At 39.0% G+C, this 21,910-nt stretch overlaps 3 protein-coding genes across 5 annotated transcripts; 2 read left to right on the forward strand and 1 right to left on the reverse strand.

Moving 5' to 3' along the window:
* Positions 1 to 288: 288 nt before the first annotated feature.
* Positions 289 to 2,704, reverse strand: sod2 (superoxide dismutase 2, mitochondrial). The gene is made up of 5 exons (XM_074615678.1): positions 2,594 to 2,704; positions 1,847 to 2,052; positions 1,497 to 1,613; positions 1,021 to 1,200; positions 289 to 934 (listed from the first exon to the last, which is right to left on the reverse strand). The coding sequence occupies exons 1-5, from the start codon at positions 2,629 to 2,631 to the stop codon at positions 789 to 791; spliced, it is 687 nt and encodes a 228-aa protein (XP_074471779.1). The 5' UTR covers positions 2,632 to 2,704; the 3' UTR covers positions 289 to 788.
* A 4,225-nt stretch (positions 2,705 to 6,929) lies between these two features.
* On the forward strand, positions 6,930 to 15,618 carry wtap (WT1 associated protein). Of its 3 annotated transcripts, none has more exons than XR_012591350.1 (8): positions 6,930 to 7,139; positions 7,670 to 7,707; positions 9,119 to 9,174; positions 9,827 to 9,885; positions 10,027 to 10,154; positions 11,625 to 12,560; positions 14,155 to 14,309; positions 14,412 to 15,618. XR_012591350.1 is itself a non-coding variant. In XM_074615056.1 (8 exons), exons 2-8 carry the CDS (start codon positions 7,678 to 7,680, stop codon positions 15,068 to 15,070), a joined length of 1,266 nt encoding a protein of 421 aa, XP_074471157.1. In that variant the 5' UTR covers positions 6,930 to 7,139; positions 7,670 to 7,677; the 3' UTR covers positions 15,071 to 15,618. The 3 variants fall into 3 exon arrangements, 2 of the variants coding, with proteins under 2 accessions (XP_074471157.1, XP_074471159.1); XM_074615056.1 differs by having other exon boundaries at positions 11,625 to 11,803; XM_074615058.1 differs by lacking the exon at positions 6,930 to 7,139 and adding an exon at positions 7,269 to 7,331 and having other exon boundaries at positions 11,625 to 11,803.
* A 1,445-nt stretch (positions 15,619 to 17,063) lies between these two features.
* Positions 17,064 to 21,894, forward strand: acat2 (acetyl-CoA acetyltransferase 2). Its single transcript, XM_074615060.1, has 9 exons — positions 17,064 to 17,228; positions 18,078 to 18,212; positions 18,400 to 18,581; positions 19,575 to 19,692; positions 19,785 to 19,928; positions 20,011 to 20,133; positions 20,240 to 20,394; positions 20,480 to 20,590; positions 20,728 to 21,894. The coding sequence occupies exons 1-9, from the start codon at positions 17,180 to 17,182 to the stop codon at positions 20,896 to 20,898; spliced, it is 1,188 nt and encodes a 395-aa protein (XP_074471161.1). The 5' UTR covers positions 17,064 to 17,179; the 3' UTR covers positions 20,899 to 21,894.
* The last annotated feature ends 16 nt before the right edge of the window (positions 21,895 to 21,910 follow it).

Consider the following 21,910-nt stretch of genomic DNA (forward strand, 5'->3'; position numbering starts at 1 on the left):
GGAAAACAAATGTTGATAGCCATCATGTAGCGCCATACTAGATGAAAGCTGAGAATTACAGCCAGGGAGAGCTCTTTGAAGTGGACTAGTTTCTAAATATCTGACATGCCTCACCAAATGTTGTAAAACGCTTGACTCCATTATTTTATTTTGAAATTCCATGACCCGTGTTTAACACCCATTAACAGTGATCTTTATCGTTATATTGTAGCCCTCAGTGTCGCCCTTTTCTGTGGATCATCTATCACAGCACATAGAAATAGAAGAATGAAGCACCGACCATCAAGCTTGTACAATTGAAATATAATTTTATTATAATACATCAAAAACATGGACTGCAATCATATTGCCTGATTTTAGTGCAACTTATTCTGACAAAGACAAAGCCCACTGAATATGCACTCTGGTTATCGGACACCTAGTGTACATGTATGGCAGCCAATATGTGGGTGTGATTAATAATAGCCAGCCTTGATGTGAAAGGTGGCCAATTTGTGCGCTTGATGAACGTATAGAGGTCAGGAAAAGACCTGAGATAAAAAGCAATTGCAAATCATTTTTTAAAGTTTGCTTCAACCTGTGTGTGTACAGGGTAAACATACTGTAAATACTTTAACGTTAATTTAATAAAATTTAAAGCAGCTGATTATCTGAAAGTCCAAACGGTCGTAAATCAGAATACAAAAAACACCATCACTCAGGCGCTCCATGCAACGTCAAACTGAACATTATTTGCAACTACTATTTGACCCAGGTCAGGGTGAACAGAGATATTTGAGGATTAGCTTCTACTTTTTGGCTGTCTGGAGACGCTCGCTCACATTCTCCCAGTTGATGGCATTCCAGATAGCCTTAACGTAGTCCGGACGCACGTTTTTGTACTGAAGGTAGTAGGCATGCTCCCATACGTCGATACCAAGGAGGGGGATGAGACCTGAGGGTCAGAGACAGGAAACAATCACTCTGATGGCTCTGTATCATACGTGTCTTATCACTACTTCAAAGCTGTTTTCTACTGACCTGTAGTTCCATGCAGGGGATCCTGGTTAGCACAAGCAGCGATACGAAGTCTTCCGCTCTCCTTCTCGTAGCCAAGCCAGCCCCAGCCCGAGCCCTGAACCGCCACTGTAGCCGCAGACATCTTCTCCTTCATCTTCTGGAAGGAGCCAAAGTCCCGCTTAATGGCCTCCATCAGCTCCCCTACAAGAAGTGACACAGACAGGTGCAACAGGATGCTTCACAAGCCACAACTAACTTACTCTCTGCTGTTATGTTTTGGGAAGGTAGTATACAGTATCTTCAGCTCGTCTGAGCTTGTTCACTGGGAGTCGCTAGTTATGTTTTATATTGGTGGCTGCCAACTCTACTAGCAACCCTTTCACATTAGAGTCATGTGTTGCTTAACGCAGGTCTAAGTTAACTACAAAGCAAAGCAGTGTAGGAAAAATAAGAGAAGACCAGCTGTATTGAAAGTATTGGATGAGTTTCTGCCTTACCCTGTGGCTCGCCTCCACCGTTTGGAGAGAGGTTTGTCCAGAAGATACTGTGGTTAATGTGGCCTCCTCCATTAAACCTCAGAGCAGGTTGGAGGGCAACCTGTGCTGTCACATCTCCTAAAATACAAGTCAAATACATGCAGGTGAATACAAATACATCAGATCTGTGAAACGTGTGAGACACATGAATACAAATACAAGGACAAGTTTAGAATATATTGATAGTTAGGAACCAATCAAATGTTTTCCTGACATAAATGTTAAAACCCGATGTTCAAAATTACAACTTGATGTCGTTAATTCTTTAATATACTGAGGCAATTCCCTGATTTGTTCATGTGAGTTTGTACCCTTTGCCAGTGCCTCCTGGTATTTCTCCTCTGTGACGTTGAGGTTGTTGACATATGTGGCATGGTGCTTGCTGTGGTGCAGCTGCATTATCTCTGCATTGATGTGGGGCTCCAGGGCTCCATAGTCGTAGGTCAGGTCAGGGAGCGTGTGCTTCTGCCTTGATGCAGCTACCTGGTTTACAGCTTGGCTGAGGCCGGCTGCACACCTGGAACAAAAAGCAGAGGACCAAACCATTACCATTGGGAATGAAAATACAGCTTTTAATCAGGTTTAGAGGAGTCAAAAGGAAAAACAAACAGTTGATCTTACCTACAATATTTGGAGAGATAAAAATAACTTAGCTAACAGTGAGGCCTGTGTGATTAAATTGCACAATATGAACTTGAAGTGACCTGATCTTCTGGTGTTGGTTGTGAACATTGAGTTACTTAGGTGTTTAGATATTAGCTGACTGAGCTGATGGCACAGAGTTAGCTAGGTATGAACAAGTGTGTCCAAATATAACAACTTTAAATGAACAAGTCATAAGGAAGGCCATGAGTGTGCCATAGTTAAACAAAACCCTTCATTTGGTGCATAACAACAAGCCTTGTCTAGCTGCTAACTAAGTTAGCATCATGGCCAGCTAACTGCTAGCAGCACTGAATAAGCCTGAGTCAAGTTCATGAGCTATCTGTGCTAGCAGCTGTCCTAATCCCTTGTGCTCTTTGAAGAGGCACTAAATGACAAGTTGATATCCCTTTTACCTGCGTATCTGTCCGACTCTGCACAGCATGTTCATCATAACAGTGTTCGCAGGAGTAGAAACGCACACTAGTTATAACTGCCCTTGAAATGTGCTATTTCAAATTGACAGCGGACCGTACCATTATCGTCCTGTTTGGGGGGGTGTTGACGAGAGTGCACAAGAGTGAGATAAACCTGAACTGCGACAGTTGAGGCCACTACTCTCTAGTTTCAGAGATATTGATAGGTTATATGTAATAACATGTTGTGATGAAAACGTGATATATCGAAATATATTTAAACAGAATATATTATGTATTTTATCCCACCCCTCTTCTGTAAAAAAATGTCAACTCTCCCTAAAAGTGTTTATTTTGTAATAGAAATAATAATCTGCTATGTCTATAAAATAAGATAAGATAAGATAAGATATTCCTTTATTAGTCCCGCAGTGGGGATATTTGCAGTGTACAGCAGCAAAGGGTATAGTGCAAAAAACAAGATGCATCAGCTAACCCAGTAAAAAAAAGAGCTAAACAAAGTGTAACAAAATATGAACCATTTAAATAGAAGGAAGTATAAAAATAGGAGCAGTATATACAGTATTGACAATAAACAGACTATAAACAAAATTGCACAAGTGGAAAATTATATATATATATATATATATATATATATATATATATATGTGTGTGTGTGTGTGTGTGTGTGTGTGTGTGTGTGTGTGTGTGTGTGTGTGTGTGTGTGTGTGTGTGTATATAGGGGAGAGTGGGGTAAAATGAGCCAGTGGGTAAGTTGACCCACCCTCTGTATCTTGGCAACTGTGATTATGTTTTGTCATGTGACCATAAATTCAGGAAGTACCCATCATTGGGTTAAGCACATGGGAGAAGTAGTAAGTACTTTTTTACACCAAAAACAGTTTTTTCCCAGTCAAAGTAAATTTTCTGCATGTCAGGAATAATGAATGTTAGGTCAAAGCAAATTTATCCAGGTCTAAAAAAATCTATTATACATGTTGGTGATTTACTAAGATATAACACCATGTTAATCCCTTCACTAAAGATTAGCCTGAATTGCTAAACTGGGCCATTTTTTCCAAAACGGTAGCTATGGGGCAAAGTGAGCCAAAGGCTATGGGGTAAGTTGAGCCACTGGCTCACTAATATTCTACTATTATTCCGAGCCACTGGCTCAACTTACCCCACCATAAATTAACCAAATTAATTCTCTGATGTATAAAATGGTATTACTGTTGAGTGTTACACAACTTGGTTTGATTTTTTTATGTGTTAACCTTTATAGAAGAGGGAGATAAAGGAAGTTAAAACAGTTGGTTATAGTGGAACAGCAGAGGCAAAGAGGGTCCTCACAGAGGAGGTAGAGAAGGAGCTTGCAGACCATATCAAGAAGCTGGCTGAACAGTTCCACGGCCTTACTCCAAAGAAATGCTGTGAACTGGCATTGGAATTGGCAGAAAGAACAACCTTCCTGTCCCCAACAACTGGAAAGAGCAGGGTTTAGCAGGTAGGCCTAGGTCAAACCAAAGACCAAGACGAAAATCACAGCGTACAGCAGTTCTGAGAGTGTGATGCCATCCCATTTGATGACACTTCTGAGCATGAGAGTTCTAATGATGAGAGAAGTGAATCAGACATCTCAGATCTGTCAGTTGGTGACTTTGTCATAGTAAACTTTGTATCCAAAGGCAGAAGCTACCATTACATTGGCTTGGTTGAGAGCCTGGAGGGCAACGAAGTGAGTGCAAGATTTCTCAGAAGAATCCGGGGGAACACTTGACGTGAGAAGCCCACCTTTGTATTCAAGGAAAAGGATGAGGCATCTTTTCTGCTGAGTGATGTGCTGAAGGAGCTACCTCAACCTCAAAAGGCTGGAGGAACTGCAAGGAGGGAGCAACAGTTCATATTTCACTGCAACCTTGACGACTGGAATATTGTCGAATATTGAATGATATTTAGATTTTTCAATGGTCTTGAAACTCACAGGTGGTTTGTTCTCACAAGTTCATAACTGTGAAACTGTTTGTTAACACACTTATGCTGAGGTTTAAACTTAAAAACTCAGATGTTCAGTTTACCCCACGATGGCTCAACTTACCCACTGACTCGGATCAACTTACCCCTTACCTGGGGCAAGTTGAGCCACAGGAGCACTTTTTTTGGGAAGGTCATTTTTTCCAGACAGCTTTGTGATGGATGCATGCTGATCATTTCATTTGATAGGTGAGATCCTGAATTTAAGGTTCAAGTTTTCATTCTGCTTCTGTCTCATTTGTCCTAACCTCGAGGACAGCATAAGTAAAAATTGGCTCATCTTACCCCACTCTCCCCTATGTTGTGTATATATGTTCTTTGTTTCAGTTTTGAAACATACGACATCAGGGTGAATAAATTATATATAATAACATGAACTCTAGCCGTAATAATTGTGAATAGTTTTTTTTTAAACAATATTTTTTATTGAATTTTACATATAAACATATACACATATATACACAGACTAACAATATTAATAATTAAATTATACAATGAAATTTTCAGTCAGAATTTCTGCACTTTGCCAAGTGCATGTGCATATTATATTGAATATTATATAATATAAATATATATATTTATGTATATATATATATATATATATATATATATATTAGCCTATAAACAGTTATGTGAATGAGCACACATTTCTTTCAAAAGTCTACAATGTTCAAAATGAAAACTCTCACAAATATAATATTATTTATTGGTAGAAATAACAGTAGTTGGTTGTTAATAAAGACGTAAAAATTAAAAAAAAAAACATAGGTTATGACACATTTTCAAAAATATAACTGGACACTTATGAAATAAATAATAATAATTAAAAAACATTGTACGGATAAAACTCGCTTAAAAAGTTAGTTTTGAGTCTTATCGCTCTCCATAGTAACTCAGGGTTACGAGCACAGCATGTCGAGGACGAGCTTTATATGAACGCGCGCCTCCTTCTCTAATCTCGACAGGGAAACTGTACTCGACACAACACCGGTGCGTCTCTTGATATCGTCTATGTTGAGGCAAATGAATCACTCAGGAAAAAAAACAAAGACACCTCAGGATTTATGATTGGTGAGTTCACAATTTTCCAACCATAAAGACTGAATAACTAACCTAGCAATTCATCAGGACTACAGACTTTAATATTATGGACACATAAATTAATGCTGTCACTCAAAGTTCTGCAACAAATGGATTTAGCATAACTGCACATTATTTTCTTATTTAATAATTTGGTTTATAAAATGTCATTTAAAATAGTGAAAGTATTAATCACATTTTCCCAGAGCCCAAGGATATCTTCAAATATTTTTTTCGTCTAACTAACAGTCCAAAATCAAAATCAATTTATAGTGATAGGAGACTAAGGAAATAGATAGATATAGAGACATACTTTATTTGTATCCCAAATTGGGAAAATATTGTGTTACAGCAGCAGGTTATCCAGGCAATGCACCTGAATAGTAAATTAAAAAAAAAACTAAAAAAAAACTTTTCTTTTATATTAGACCATGGAAAAAAGTTAAATCATGCACTTCTAGGGACTTTTATTTTGGAAAATATGACATAAATTGATACAGTAAAAATGTTTGATTTTCAGCATGCATGTAGTCAGAGATGTCCTGAAGTCACATATGTCAGGCATTATTTATTAAATTTTTTCCAGCATCCCCCAAAAAAGAATTTGACCTCACAAATTAGTGGTATTTTCTATTTAATTTATATATAAATTTAATTTATTATTATTATTATTATTATTATTATTATTATTATTATTATAATAATAATAATAATAATAATAATAAAATTGTTTTTTTTCATTTTTCATGCTGAAAATTGATTTTCAGCATGTGTGTAGTCAGAGATGTTCTGAAATCACATATGTCAGGCATTATTTATTACATTTTTTCCAGCAACCCCCCCCCAAAAAAAGATTTTGACCTCACAAATTAGTGGTGTTTTCTATTTAATTTATAAATAAATTTAATTTATTATTATTATTATTATTATTATAATAATAATAATATATATATATAATAAAATAATATTTAATTTATAAATACATTTAATTTATTATTATTATTATTATTATTATTAATAATAATAATAATAATAATAATAAAAATAACAATAATAATTTTATAATTTTATAAATCTATGGGGCATGTAATGTTATATATACTTCTATAAATAATAATAAAAACCCAATCAATCTTATTTCCATTCATGTATTTATCCAGTATGCGTCACAGCCACGTTTTCGACTCCGGAAATCGCATCGGAGTGAGACCTCCTGCTTTTCTCTTCCTCCTCTCTGCTCGTAACTCTGCAGCAGCGCGAGTGCAGCAGCAGCAGCAGCTCTGTCTGTCCCCCGTCAGTGACGAAGATGATGGTGCCGAAGCGGCTCAACTACACTTAAATCCACCTCTAAATCCAACCCAGTTGCTCCTCTAACGTCTCGTAAAAGAATCAGTGAAACCGAGAGGACCCAGAAACGTCGAGAAGAACCCCGGTAAGTGCTTTAAAGGCCTTGAAATGTGCAAGCCTAAAAAACAGAGCCCGCTAGTTTGAGGAAAAAGGAGCGCAGAAGGGAGGGAGTCATTTCCTTCACCGCCATTTTGTGATAACAAGGAGCCCGAAAACAAGAGCCAAGAACCTCATGCTGCCAGCTCTGAACATAAAGGAGATAACCCACAACCACACTGTACTTTCACAGCTTCTATTTACTCATAAAGAGCATGCTAAATGTGATTATTACCTAGCGTTATTATCCATTCCTTCACGTCGTTGCTGCTGCACAAGCTAACAAACAGTCAGCTCAGCAGCTCTCTTCACTGTCATGCTCACTTTTATGTGGTTAATAATGTAGTTAACTTGGTTGTTATACATCATTTAGCTTCATTTGTTCATTTGTAAGTCAGAAAGAACAGTATTTGTAGTTAATATATGTCATATTTTGCTGCGTTTGGACACATCACAGCTACAGATGATGCCACTAAGCTGTTATTAATGATGACTTTCTCTTTCTTATTTACCTTTTAGAGTTCACCATGACCAACGAGGAGCCTCTCCCCAAGAAGGTGAGCTGTCTTTTACAAGCTGCTTTATTTTTATTTATTTTATTTGACCAGGTAAAATCAATTGAGAACCAATTCTCATTTACATATAGGCCTAATGATGAGAAGGAGCAGCAAGAGTACACAAACACAGTCCACACAAGCAGCACAGAGATACAGTAGAGTATGACAAACATACAGTATGACAGGAGACAATGGTTGAAGAAAGCATAGGTAAATAAATAGGTCAGCAATTAATAAACATGTACAAAAAAAAAGGTGGATTACTGGATGTTCTTTGTAAAATTGTAATGGAAGAGAGAGAGAAGTGACTTGTTGCAGCTTTTATCATGTGTCACGACCACCCTTTTATTTATAGGAGCTTAATTATTAATTCATGGGCTTCTTCTTCAACCCCACACCTCACCTCCATACCATTATTGACACCTGAACTGTAATGCTGTGCAATATGCTGCCTTCCACTGTGTAATTGTCTGAAATATATTAATTATTTATTTATTTTTTTTAAATATTTTTGAGAGTTACAAGTTCTTTTAACATGGTCATGGAGCATATATATATTTTAAAAAATATTTTTATTACGATACAACTTTATTGTCAGTTTGCACTGAAATTCATTTTGCATCCATAGGCAGCTCAGTTTGAGAAAAAGTACACACACCATAAACATACTGTTACCATAGACAGACAGACAAGTAAGACCCATCAGACCAAAAAAAAAACCACTTCAATTATTCATACATAACCATTACAAAATTACCATCTGTCCTCTGGATTTACATGTCTTTAGCAGCACATTAATTATTATTCAGCAACAAGATGGACAAAAGCGTTCTTTAGCCTGATGCAGGTTAAATGTAGAGACTCTGAATCGCCTATTGAATTTTACATATAAACATATATACACATACAGACAGACTAATAATAATTAAATTATACAATGAAATGTTTAGTCAGAATTTCAAAGAAAGAGAGACATGACATTTCATGTATTTCTTTTATCTAACAAAGAAAATAAAAGATAAGAAAAAATAAATAAATACCTCAAAGAAGAAGAACAAAAAAAACAATTTCAATTTGACTGCGTCCCTTGACGTCCAATAAACTCCAACAAAGGTTTCCAAACATTTTCAAATGCTGCTGCTTTTCCTTACAACACAAGTCATGGAGCATATATACTTTATATTTGTATTCTGGGGGTATCGTTCCTATGCAGAGGGTAGTTTAGTTTATTTACTGAAGGAGTTTTATTTTTACTGTATATTTGTACTGTAATACCTTTTGCCTTTTCTACCTTTTTTCTTTTTTTAAAGTTGACTGTGTGTAAACTGCTCAGAATTCAAATGTACTTAGAACTTAAACTCTTGAATCTTGTTTATTATCTAACCAGTTCTTGTTTTTTTCCTCTCTACAGGTTCGCCTCAGTGAATCTGACATGAAGACTCTGACCAGAGAGGAGCTGTGCACAAGGTATAGATATATAGCAGCATATTGGAGATGTTGTGGGGGATGTATTTAGGTTGAACTGTTATTAATGTTTACACATTAATAACACATTAATGTTCTGCTCCTACTATCTTCAAATATAGTTTTTTCGTACAACCAACAGTCCAAAATCAATTTATTGTGATAGGAGACTAAGGAAATAGATATAGATAAATACTTTATTTATCCCAAATTGGGAAAATATAGTGTTACAGCAGCAGGTTATCCAGGCAATGCACCTGAACAGTAAATAAAATGTACATATCACTAAAGAAATATATCCATAGAATACACAATATAAAGAATATTGGAATACACTATAAATATACCCGACTAATACAACTCACATAAAAAATATAAACATAATAACCTACTATATACATTAGCAAAGTGTGCCAATTACAATGTTTTGTTTTTAAATAAAAAATAATTGAGGTAGCAATTGTGCAAATGTAACATGTGTGAGATTATTACAGTTGAGAAACCTGCTCATATTTAATTAAAAAGCTGGAGCCAGGCTGTTTATTTGGCAAAGTTAAATTCATTGATTATTAAAATAATAAATACATATAGACAAATAAAAATGTATGATACCATACACGTTGTTTAATGTTTACACATGTTCTGCTCCTCTCAGGTGGAAACAGCATGAAGCATATGTCCAGGTCCTGGAGGCAAAATATACCGAGCTATGTTGTAAGTACATCTGTTACTTGAATGTAATCCAACATGATTTCTCTTGCCAGCTACATTATGTGGCTGCTTGTAAAAATGGATGTTTCTCCTGATGCATTTTCTTTTTCTTTTTCTTTTTTATCCTCTCCTCGCCCGTCTTAGCCAATGATGTGACAGGCCTGAAGGAATCGGAGGAAAAGCTCAAGCAGCAGCAGCAGGAGTCTGCACGCAGGGAGAACATCTTGGTCATGCGACTTGCCACCAAGGAGCAGGAAATGCAAGAGTGCACAGTATGTATCTATTCTTCCACTTTCTCCATGCTTTCGATTTATTGTTTTTATTTGTTTCAATGGGAGAGCCGTTGGTGCTTTTATTAAATTGATGACTTGATGTTCTCTATACTTACTGCTCCTCTATGAGTATGAGTAATAATGTATTATGCTGTGCCATAATTGCTTGACTCTGAACAAGTCTATCTAGTCTAACTTTACTTGATTTTTTGTTTTTATGAACAAAGAACAGATGAGGGACTGGGACATTACAGTATAATCAATACCAATAAAAAGAGAGGCACAGGTGTGGAGTTCAAAATGCACATACGAGTTCAGGCGCAGGAAAAGTTGTTAAGAATCTAGATGGCTATAACTCACATTTTTCCCCAGTATTTATCCCCCTTCTCCTTTTGAAGTCGAAATTATTCTCATTATTGATTAATTATTGGACTTGTTTTAAATCAAGTGATCGTGGGTTAAACGTCTACTGTTGTCAAATGCTCATCACAAGTTCCCTCCTCTTAAACTTGCTTGCTTGGCCCAATCAATGGCAAAAAACAACCATAAACAACACTAAGTGATGATATGAGATTGCAAAAAGCAAGCAGCATTTTTACAAATGTTTTTGTAATTTTTAATGGCAAAAGTGGAGTCCTCTAATCTATTAATTGACACCAGTTCAGCACTGCACTATACCTTGTATTTAATCCTTGCCATGGTATGTAGGCTAAAGGTAAATGTGTCAAGAAGGGCATCCCTAGGTCTTATCAGATCGACAGCTCAGTGGATCACCCAGTGGATTTATGGCAGCACATGCCATTCTTACAGGCCAGCTGAGGTGAACACACACTGGCAGAGGTTAGGTTTCCTTTTAACCATTGAGCTGAAATGGCTAGCTTTGAGGGATATTAGTTATTCCTCTCATGTAAATATATTCAAATAAATTCTGTGGAAATTTGAGGTGATCATATCTGTGACTTTGGCAGGTGAGTTTTTGTTTGTTTTGATCTTGTCTGGGCTTCCTTGAATGATAAATCTTTGTTGGGTGTGTCCAGGAAAGCAAATCATATCTAACAATAACTTTTGATATAGAATTCAAGTGGTTTTGATGTAATATAAGATGAATCTTAATAATTATGATTAATCCTCCAACCAAGCATTTTTATTTTCTGTATCTAAATCTAGAGGCTCTATAAAACTGATTGATTACACTATTTGAAAAGGCTTGAAATGCTTGAGATCTTATCTTAAGTCATCTCTCGTGGCCCAGTTTATTCTCCTGACATTCAGGATTGAAAAGTCATCTGATAAAATTAAAAATGTAGCTGAACCAGAATATTTTAGTGCGTCTGATTTTGGGGGAAATTGCTAACGTGGCTCCATCGACTGACGCTAAAGGAATGGTGCTCATAACAAACAAAAGATCTTCATTAGTAGTGACATACTACACTTCGCTGGTCAGTAACATCTGTTTCTTTTATTCTGCAGACCCAGATCCAGTACCTCAAGCAAGTCCAGCAGCCGAGTGCGGCCCAACTGCGGTCATCCATGGTGGACCCGGCCATCAACTTGTTTTTCCTCAAAATGAAGGCTGAACTAGAACAGACTAAAGACAAACTGGAGCAGGCCCAAAATGAACTGAGTGCCTGGAAATTTACACCTGATAGGTAAAGACATCAAAATAACCCCCCCTCCCAAAAAAAACAGTCAAGACTTCCTCATGCCCCCCACCCTCACTCTCACTGCAGGCATGCAGGGACAATGGTGGGGGGGAAGGCTGACAAATGCTGTACTCACCACGAGACTCAGACTTTACAGAAAGCCAGTCACTGCAAAACAAAACTGTTTTTGTACTCTTGCACTGTGCCAGCTACATATCACATAACCCTAAAGTGAAAAAGACAGTATGGTCAGGTGACACTTGTGTTTCAGCTCTCTCTCCCCTCGTATCCCCTCACCGTCCAAGGGCCTGAAGGAGTCCGGACTGTTCCTGAAGAGGTGGTCACTCACTTCCCGACACGGATACATGCCCTCCCCGCCCCCGCAGCTCAAAGCAGACAGTTCACATATTAAATAGGGGGGTTATGGTGGAGGTTGAGTCCGGCAGGGAGCATCCCTAGCCTAAAACAGCAATTGAACATTTTACAGACAATTCCCATACTCGGTTTATAAAGACATTTAACTGTGGATTACGCCACACACATACCCCCTAGTCTGCCTGAGAAACGTAAAGACTGTTTGGACAGCCTAGACACATTGCAGTAACATGAGGAAAGTTTGTAGGATTAAAAGTAAGACTGTGGGGGGAGGAGCCACTAGAAATGGTGTTAAGACTGTGAGCGGAGCCAGATCCTCGGTCCAGAGGACTGTGGTTCAGGGATGAGGGTCCAGTCGCCTGTGTCTTTGAACATGGGCCCACTCACGGTAGAGTGTATTTACATGTTTTATTTTGTGACTTGTTTCTTTTTATTGCCATTTCATTTGATCTTTCTCTTGTTTCCTCCGAAACAAACACTTACTGCAGTGTGTGTGAACCCAGACGCATGATTGGCTTTGTTTACACTTGTATAACTATTTGCACTTTTATGAGGGATTAAGCTTAGCTTAATTCTTCATTAAGTACTGAAACACACTGCTGTAGGTGCACCGAGTCCTGTTTTCAAGTTGTGAATGCAAATGTCTTTTAACGAGTCATGTTATGAGTTGATGAGAATGTATTTATTGTATTTTCTGTGTATTTTTGTGATTGACCTCACGATCTCTCCCTCAGCCATTTACGCTAAGCGCTCATTAGACCATTCTTGTCTCACCTGTGTGGCACAGATCTTTAGCCACTGCTTTCAGAATGAAACACGTGGAATCTGTTGTGTGTTTACCTGTCTTTTAAAACACATTTATACTCTCACACTTATGTGAGATTTGAGCTGGCAGTGTATACACAGCCTTTAAGCCTCCCAGTCCTCTGGAGAAATTAGTAGTCATGATAACTATCAAGAAGAAATGCAATTAACTAAATGTTCAGTGCATGATTGCATTTTTATGACGAGTAATTTCTGAGCTGGTAGCACTTTAACGACTGCTTCTATCGGGTACAGTCGCTGAGTTACTTGCTGTTATTGTTAACATTTCCTTTTCCTCTTGCCAGCTGACTTCCATAGGCATTTATAGACAAAATTGATGGCAGTTAGTTATGGTATTAAATAACATGTATGCCTATTTGTTTGCAAACTTGGCTTCTTGATTAGGGCCTTGTAAAGCATAGCCACAAACTGCTAATGTAAAAATAACAGGTGTGCTGGGCTGTTGGAGGATTCCTGAACCTGTTGTGAAGTTGAGAAAGCAGCGCCTTGAGCGATTTGATTTAACTGTTGAAACACTGTGTGTTTAAAGTGATGACTACACAAAACCAGTGCCTGGTTCTGCCGCTAATATTTCCTTTTATGCTGCTCATAGTTGCGGGTTTGATATTTAAATTGTAGGTTTTTTTTGTAGTGTGTCATTCTAATGTTATTCTGTTACATTTTTTTTTTATTCTGCTTTCTCCTCACACTCCGTGATGTAGCCAGTAAATTTGGGGATTTGGTTACGACAGAATTGCTACTGTTGTTTTTTAAAGTGCTCACTTTTCTTCAACATGCAACATGGTGAATGAAGTTATAGTGTAAGAATGGAGTTCCATAGAAATGTGGCTCTAGGTAGCTTGTTTTGGGTTTCAGCCACAGTGAGGACTTTTTATATTTTTATTACATACTCATAATTTAGTTAGAGAAAAATGTAAGTGCTTTGGGTCTTTTGCAAGAAAATAATTTACATTTATTTGTACAGAACAGGTCTATGTCAGTAATTTTATATTGCCTTTGAATATAATGAAACCCCTGTTGTGACTAGAGTCATTTAGGGATAGCCAGGTTGGAGAGTTTATTTGGACCAGGCAGTTGGAACAGATTAATGGCATCTCTTTACCTGTTGTGTTTGTCTCCTGGTTCACTGCGTGATGTGAGACTTGTTTCCCTTGCAGCCAGACGGGGAAGAAACTGATGGCCAAGTGTCGAATGCTGATTCAGGAAAACCAGGAGTTGGGTAGGCAGATGTCCCAGGGACGCATCGCCCAGCTGGAGGCGGAGTTGGCCCTGCAGAAGAAGTACAGCGAGGAGCTCAAGAGCAGCCAAGACGGTGAGAACATGAGCAGCCACCACATCTTTACCAAGTGGAAAATGCTATGTTGTTTTGATTTTTGACTTTGTTCTTTGTTTGTTCCTGATCTGTCCCTCCCAGAGTTGAATGACTTTATCATCCAGCTGGACGAGGAGGTGGAGGGGATGCAGAGCACCATCCTCGTCCTGCAGCAGCAGTTGAAGGACTCTCGTCTGCAGCTGACTCAAACTCAGGGGGCGTTGACCGGAGCGGGACCCAGCAGGACTTCACCCGCCGCTTCCTGCTCGTCCGTTGAACCGTCCGCCCAGCCCGAGCAGGCCAGCACACCCTCCGAGCCGATGGGCAAAGACTACGGGAGGGTCTCCAACGGACCAAGCAACGGCAACTCATCCCAGAGGAGCGAGACCACCACGCCCAGCCTGTACCGGGAGGTCAGCAGCACCGAGGAAGACTTCCCCATGTCCCCAATGGTTTCCAGCCCCGGTGAAACTGAGACCAAACTGTCCAACCACTCGGAGGAGGCGTCGGGGAGTCAGACTGCCGCCGGGAGAGTTGGAGGACCTGTGGGTTTCGGGAGCCAGCTGAGCGCGGGGTACGAGAGCGTGGACTCTCCGACAGGCAGCGAGACGTCATTGACTCAGCACTCGAACGACACAGACTCCACCACCGACCCCCATGAGGACAAGACTGCCCTGGTGACCAAGGGCACCAGGACTGCAGGGTCACGGCACACTCAGAACGGCCTGGACTCCAGCACGGGCGACAGTGCGGTTTTGTAATGTACTCTGACATGTACTGTCTTTTCTTTTTTATACAATATACAAACAAGGCAACAAATGCATAGTCTGTAACACAGCGCTGCTGTCCAAGACATTTTGTTTTCACCCTCCTCCCCTTGCCTATCGTGATGCCTCTGTCACATTTGTGTTGCTAAACAGGGATATAACAGGTATGGGTTAATGTTAGATTTGAATTGAGTGGATGTATGATTTAAAACTAGTACGTTTCATTCTGCTGTTTCTTTGAGCATGTCGATGCTGTTCTCGTTTGAGCTCTTGACACTGAAATCAGGCATCTGGTGTTGTAACTCATCGTCAAAAGTCAGTAAAATCACTGAATTACAGTAGCTTCGCAATATTCACGGTCATTTTTAGATGTTGGCCTGTGTTATTTTTCTTTTTTAATGCAATTTTAATTTTTCATTGACAAAAAATTCTGTTCAAAAGACTCTGTTGAATTGTGAGTAGTTTATATGCGATGTTCATATTATTCTGACTTCAGTCCTTTTCATGTACTGACCAAATACCAATAAAGATTTTTAATACTACACAGTGAAACCCATTATTACTACCCATCAGTACATTAATATGAAAAATTATTACTTATATAACCTATTAGCTGTGCTGAAGCATAAATATTTAAAAGGCCTCATCATATAATCTACCCCACTGGGGCTGAAAAATACAAAATACTATACCAAAAGTATTAATGTTTAATAAATACTACAATAAATAAGACTACCTGAGCATAAAATTATAAAACAATCTATAAACATACATAAAACAATCCACAGCTCTGCACTCATTTAGTGCTGCTGTTCAATAGCCTGACCGCCAGAGGGTAAAAACTGTCTGAGGCGAGAGGTCCGAGCTCTAATGTTCTGTAGGCGCTTCCCTGAAGGGAGATAAGAGAACAGAGTATATATGCTGGATGACTTGTGTCCTGCATGATACAAAATGCTTTCTTCCTGCGGCGAGTGGTGTCAATGTCCTGTAACTGTGGTAATGGTGATCCAATCATTTCGTTATGCTGTTTTCACTGTCCTCATCAGGAGGTTGTGGTCATATGATGTAATGTTGCCAAACCATACCAGTATGCATCCAGTTAAGATGCTTTCTATTGTGGACCGGTAGAAGTTGATGAGGGAATTTGTGGACATACCATGTTTCTTTAAACACCTCAAAAAATAAAGTCTCTGTTGTGCCCTTTTTATGACACAACTGATGTGCAGGGACCAGGAGAGGGAGGCAGAGATATGGATGCCTAGGAACTTGAAGCTGTTGACAATTTTGGAAGGAGTGTAAGGCCTCAGCACATGGGTGCTACATTTTATTTGGTGGGGACAAGTACGTTTTGTTGGATAAATTATTATTATTAATAATAATAATAATAATAATAAAAATAATAATAATAATATTGGGAGAGAGCATTGGAGAGAATGAAGATTAATAAATACTGAAGCAGGAGCAAAGATAAATAAAAACTGATGAATATTAGTTTATGCTAGAGATTCATACGCCAAGTTCACACCAGAGGAGATAATTATTCTGTTTTCTTTCCTGGGAGTTAAAGGTAAAATTAAAAGTTTAACATAAAATGCTGTTGCACTGTATTTATTATTTTGTTATTTTCACTCTTTTAAAGTCACCAGAATGCAGGAAACAAAGTCTCTTGGTTTTGAAATCCTCCCTTTTTTTAAGGTCTCAAGGTTGGCAAGTATGCCGTTGCAACACACATAAATATCTCTTATATTCACATTCTTTTTTAATTATATAACACAAAATAATAATCATAACAATATTATGAGAATTAAATAAATAATAAACCTACATCATAATAAAAATAATCAACATTAATATTTAGGAAGACAATTAGCCTACATTTTATTTGATGGGGAGCCTTACTGTATAATGAATGAGCACTCCTCCTCCCAAACACATGGTGGCGCTGTGGTGTATTTCCCCACCAGTTACACATGCATACAGTTCAGGTCTGACAGGACAGCCAGGCAGTGTGTCAACAGCAGAGCTTCACAGTGCAGCAGCAGTGTGGACAGACCAGAGCAGACAGGAACAACACTTTGAATCACTCCAACTTCAACCATCAACATGAACACCGAGCCTATTGTCATCGTCTCTGCTGCACGGACACCTATTGGTAAGTTTAATATATCCTTTAAAGCCATACACGTTCATTTAAAACAGTTTTGCTAACATTGCTACTTACTGTTTGCTTGCCCCATCGTTAATTATGAATGTAGTCATCTTTGTTTCTTTGTATAAACTCACATGAGCTGCTTTTAAAGATGTATTCTCGAATGTTTAATGTAGCAAAGTGGTTGATTCCATTCATCAATTGAAGACGAGAGTCTCTGCTGAGCTGTGATTGGTTCCCTCATGTGTTCGGAGCGTTCTGTGCTCAGTGATTGGCTGGCTGGTCATAGTGCCACGGAGCACGCGCGGTCTACCATTGGTTACTTAGAACAGCGCGTCACAGCTAGCTGGGCGTGTCCAAGATGTGATACATTTAATTTGATAGCATGCCAAGGCCACTGTGTATCCAGTAAAGTTAACAATGTAACAGCAGGATAACCCGACATGACTGACAAATAGTAGGCTTAACTTAAAGGTCTTATTGTTAACTTTTTTATCTAGACTAATCATTTAAAACAAAAAAAAACAATAATAATAATAATACATCCACATAAATATAAAAAAATATTATGATAGTGAATTAATCATTTAATAAACTTTTGACGGGTCCAAAATTATTGTTATAAAATATGATATGTAGATCACACTGTCAAAACAATTTTATTTTTTTTATCAGCTAATCGACTAATTGACTAATCGTTTTAGCGCTACAATCAACACCAACAAAACAACTTTAAGGAACTTCAATTTCGGCCTAAAAATGCAGCACATGGTGGATGAAGTGGGTTGACCCTCCACTGTGTCCCTGATTATGTGCTCATGCTACAATATCTCTCACTCCATTTTTCCACAGGGTCCTTGAACGGCGCTCTGTCCACCGTCCCTCTGCCTGACCTGTGCTCAGTGGTGATCAAGGACGTTCTGAAGCGGGCTGGGGTGAAGCCAGATGAGGTCTCTGAGGTTATCATGGGACACGTCCTAACAGCAGGTGAAAGTTCAGCTCAGCACTGAGATAAAAGCGTGACAGAAGTCCCGTATTCTATATCCCATATAATATGTGTTTGGTTAACAGTTGTTGTTGTTTGGCAAGACATGGCTTCTCTTTTGCCATATTTCCACTCATTTTGTCTCATTGGTGTTCACCTCCATTGTATTTTTCCATTTCTGTCCTTCAGGTCAGGGGCAGAACCCGGCGCGTCAGGCCAGCGTTGGGGCTGGTATCCCCTACCCCGTCCCGGCCTGGAGCTGCCAGATGGTGTGTGGCTCTGGGCTGAAGGCTGTGTGTCTGGGAGCTCAGTCCATCCAGACTGGAGAGTCCGCTGTGGTGGTGGCAGGAGGCATGGAGAGCATGAGCCGGGTAGGTTAGGACACAAGGAGCGTCAGAGGGGAATATGAAATTGCAATCAGATCAGATGGATAATGGATGGTGTGGGTATCTTCTTTAAATGCCTATTATAAATGTACCTTTTTAATTTATAAAATAGTATCTGATCATATAAAAAAATGTGCCTTTTTTTTTTTTTGTTAGACTTTATACTTGCTTTGCTCGTGTGTTTATACCAACGACAGCCTCAGATACCAGATTTTTTTTCTGTCAGAGCATTTGATTTATTGATTGCTGTCGGGATGTAATGAGAATTTCAACAAATATAACAAAAAAATATTTGAACAGCACTACCAACCTTACCTTTTTAAGGTATAAAATCTTTTCAGTATCAGTACCAACATTTTGATCTAAATGGCTCTAGTATTGAAATGAATATTTTGAAAAGATACCCAACCCTAGATGTAAATCCTTTAACGGACCTCATTCGTTCTTAAGTGTCACGTATGGGTGATTCAAGAGAATTTGTAGCATTCGCAAATTTTGTCATACTTTAATTTAATTATAAGGAACAAACTAAATTCTCGAGTGGTCCAGACGTGTTGTACGAGTCATAAACTGCCTTTCTTCACAGGGCAAGTAAGAATCAAAGTAAGTATTGAAATTCTTTGGCATTTTTAGCATATAATCTGTCAGAACACTCAAATAAGACTACGGATATAATATGACTACTGACTGTCATACTTGCTATCTTTTTGTCTCCTTCCAACCACAGAACTTGAAGCTCCGGGTTGTGAATTTTTTTCTTTTTACTCTTGTATGACATTTGTCATACAAGAGTTTTTAGTGAATGAAAATTGAAACCCACAGGTAGCCTTATATGGCAATATTAGGGCCGTTGATTATGCTAATGATCAAATCAGAATTTTTTTAGTCCCAATGTGTTCCAGCAGTCAAGGGGTGAAAAGACTGATATTTCCTCAACGATAAGGTGTCTTATCTGTTTGTGTCCTGGTCTCTCCACAGGCTCCTCACACACTGCAAATGAGAGCAGGAGTGAAGATGGGCGATGCGTCCCTGCAGGACTCCATGGTGGCCGACGGCCTGACAGACGCCTTCCATGGCTACCACATGGGCATCACAGGTGGGCACGGCTCAGAATATACAAACGCCTGGTCGTCACACAACTTGATGAGTTTTTATTGTTTTGATAAATCCCCTATATATTTTCATCAGCTGAGAATGTGGCGAAGCAGTGGGAAGTCAGTCGAGAGGAGCAGGATCTGTTTGCTGTCCAGTCCCAGAACAAGACGGAGGCTGCACAGAAAGCAGGACATTTTGATCAGGAGATCGTCCCGGTCATGGTGCCGTCCAGAAAAGGCGAGGAGTTGCTCAGTGATTTTATCATCGTCTCATGTGTCCTTGGTGTGCATGCACCGTAATATTGGTCTGTCATCTTCAGGTCCGGTGGAGGTGAAGACGGATGAGTATCCTCGCCACGGCAGCAACATTGACAGCATGTCTAAACTGAGACCCTGTTTCATTAAGAGCAGCAGTGGCACCGTCACCGCTGGCAACGCCTCAGGTCTGACAGTTGGTGCTCCATAATTTTTTGACACAGAGATGATGTCACTGAGGTTTATCTCACTAACCAAACACATGTCTGCCTCTGCTTTAATTTTTTACTGTAGGTATTAATGATGGAGCAGCAGCAACTGTCCTAATGAGCCAATCAGAGGCTGGGAGGCGTGGCCTAAAACCCATGGCCAGAATTGTATCGTGGGCTCAAGCTGGCCTTGACCCATCTATCATGGGAACTGGACCAATACCATCCATCAGGAAAGCGGTGAGAAATCAGAAGCACCAAAATGTAATAAACAATTGAGAAAATGCTTCTTTGTCTTTATTATTCTCGTCTTGTTCTCCTCCAGGTTGAGAAAGCCGGCTGGCAACTGGACCAAGTCGACCTATTTGAGATCAATGAAGCGTTTTCTGCCCAGTCTATTGCTGTGGTCAAAGAGCTTGGTCTGAATGTAGACAAGGTAACTCTCATGGCCCTGCATAATTAACAGAATATCTTGTCATTTTGAGTCATGTTCATCCAGCGTGTCCGTTAACAGCCTGAACTGTGTGTAAAACAGCATGGTCACACTCACGCTTTCTGTCCTCCTCTGCTCAGGTGAATGTGAGCGGAGGCGCCATCTCTCTGGGCCATCCCATCGGTATGTCCGGCTGCAGAGTGCTGGTGACCTTGTTGCACGCGCTCCAGAGGACTGGAGGTCAGAAGGGCGTGGCTTCTCTCTGCATTGGAGGAGGGATGGGCATCGCCATGTGTGTGGAGACGGTTTGAGTCGAAAACCTAATGCTGCTTCATAGATTGCACTCTGATCTTTTTAATGTATAAGGGATACTTAAAACTGTAAAGTCGTTTACATGGCAGGTCATGACATAAAATAGTAACGGTTTACCTGGATTCTTCCAAATCACTACTTGAGTGATATGATTTGTAATTGTTGGATCTTATCCGTTCTCACTGTGAACTTTGCTTAAATTCACCCTTCCTCAGGTAATAGCTGTGACTTAATGTTAGAGGATTTTAGATGCCTAGATGATGTAATTCTAGTGTATACAGACACCTTAACCTTACACCAGAAGTAACTAGAAATGGTTCTTACAACCTGGTATTCTGTGCTAAACATGCACCAGAAATGAATGGAGATTGGATGTTTTTCCTTTTAAAATGACCTGCTGGTTCTGAAATTAGCAATTGAAAATCGACAGGCCATCTGCCACTTTGGCAGACAGGGAAAACGCTAGTGATGGAATAGAGAATCGGTTGAAAATTTTCAGTGAAAATGACCATTGAGCCAAGGTAGATTCTAACTTTATTGTATTTGTTTGAAGGAGATGTTTTCAAAGCAATATAAGATACATTGAATAACATCAGATCTAAAATGTTCTTCCTTCATTTAGCGTGTAGATTTCAAAAGTGGCAGGCAGTGAAAAAAGTTAATTTCAGACCCTTTACTGAAAAAGTGAAACTAAAACAAGCCCAGTAATGGCCAGGCTTTGGAAGACATGCTACCTTCTCTGTAGGTCAGTATTTCTTAACTTGGTGTAATTTATTAAGTATTTCAAGCACCTAATTGCTCTAAAAACTGATACTGATTAACATTCCATTTCCTCTTATCAATCGTGCAAACAGCAGCCTTGAAACACAGCTAAGTGCCATAAGGTGAAGTATGCTAGCCTTCTCTTACCTAGTGCTTCCTGTACATAACTTGATGTTTGTGAAGTGTCCAGCTGTTCTACATATCAATAAAGAATTATAAGCCAGAGTCAAAAACATCTTTGAAGCTCAT

The sequence above is a fragment of the Sebastes fasciatus genome, chromosome 18 (assembly GCF_043250625.1).
Source record: "Sebastes fasciatus isolate fSebFas1 chromosome 18, fSebFas1.pri, whole genome shotgun sequence".
Taxonomy (NCBI): Eukaryota; Metazoa; Chordata; class Actinopteri; order Perciformes; family Sebastidae; genus Sebastes; species Sebastes fasciatus.

What these genes read in the sequence shown, in the direction of transcription:
- acat2 (XM_074615060.1), top strand. Translation starts at nt 17,180, where the DNA reads ATGAACACCGAGCCTATTGTCATCGTCTCTGCTGCACGGACACCTATT. An exon ending in CATGGTGCCGTCCAGAAAAG is followed by an intron (nt 19,929 to 20,010) that starts GCGAGGAGTTGC and finishes TGTCATCTTCAG; the next exon opens with GTCCGGTGGAGGTGAAGACG. An exon ending in TACCATCCATCAGGAAAGCG is followed by an intron (nt 20,395 to 20,479) that starts GTGAGAAATCAG and finishes GTTCTCCTCCAG; the next exon opens with GTTGAGAAAGCCGGCTGGCA.
- sod2 (XM_074615678.1), bottom strand. Translation starts at nt 2,631, where the DNA reads ATGATGAACATGCTGTGCAGAGTCGGACAGATACGCAG. An exon ending in CGGTGGAGGCGAGCCACAGG is followed by an intron (nt 1,201 to 1,496) that starts GTAAGGCAGAAA and finishes CACTTCTTGTAG; the next exon opens with GGGAGCTGATGGAGGCCATT. An exon ending in TCCCCTGCATGGAACTACAG is followed by an intron (nt 935 to 1,020) that starts GTCAGTAGAAAA and finishes TCTGACCCTCAG; the next exon opens with GTCTCATCCCCCTCCTTGGT.
- wtap (XM_074615056.1), top strand. Translation starts at nt 7,678, where the DNA reads ATGACCAACGAGGAGCCTCTCCCCAAGAAG. An exon ending in AGGAAATGCAAGAGTGCACA is followed by an intron (nt 10,155 to 11,624) that starts GTATGTATCTAT and finishes TTTATTCTGCAG; the next exon opens with ACCCAGATCCAGTACCTCAA. An exon ending in TGGAAATTTACACCTGATAG is followed by an intron (nt 11,804 to 14,154) that starts GTAAAGACATCA and finishes TTTCCCTTGCAG; the next exon opens with CCAGACGGGGAAGAAACTGA.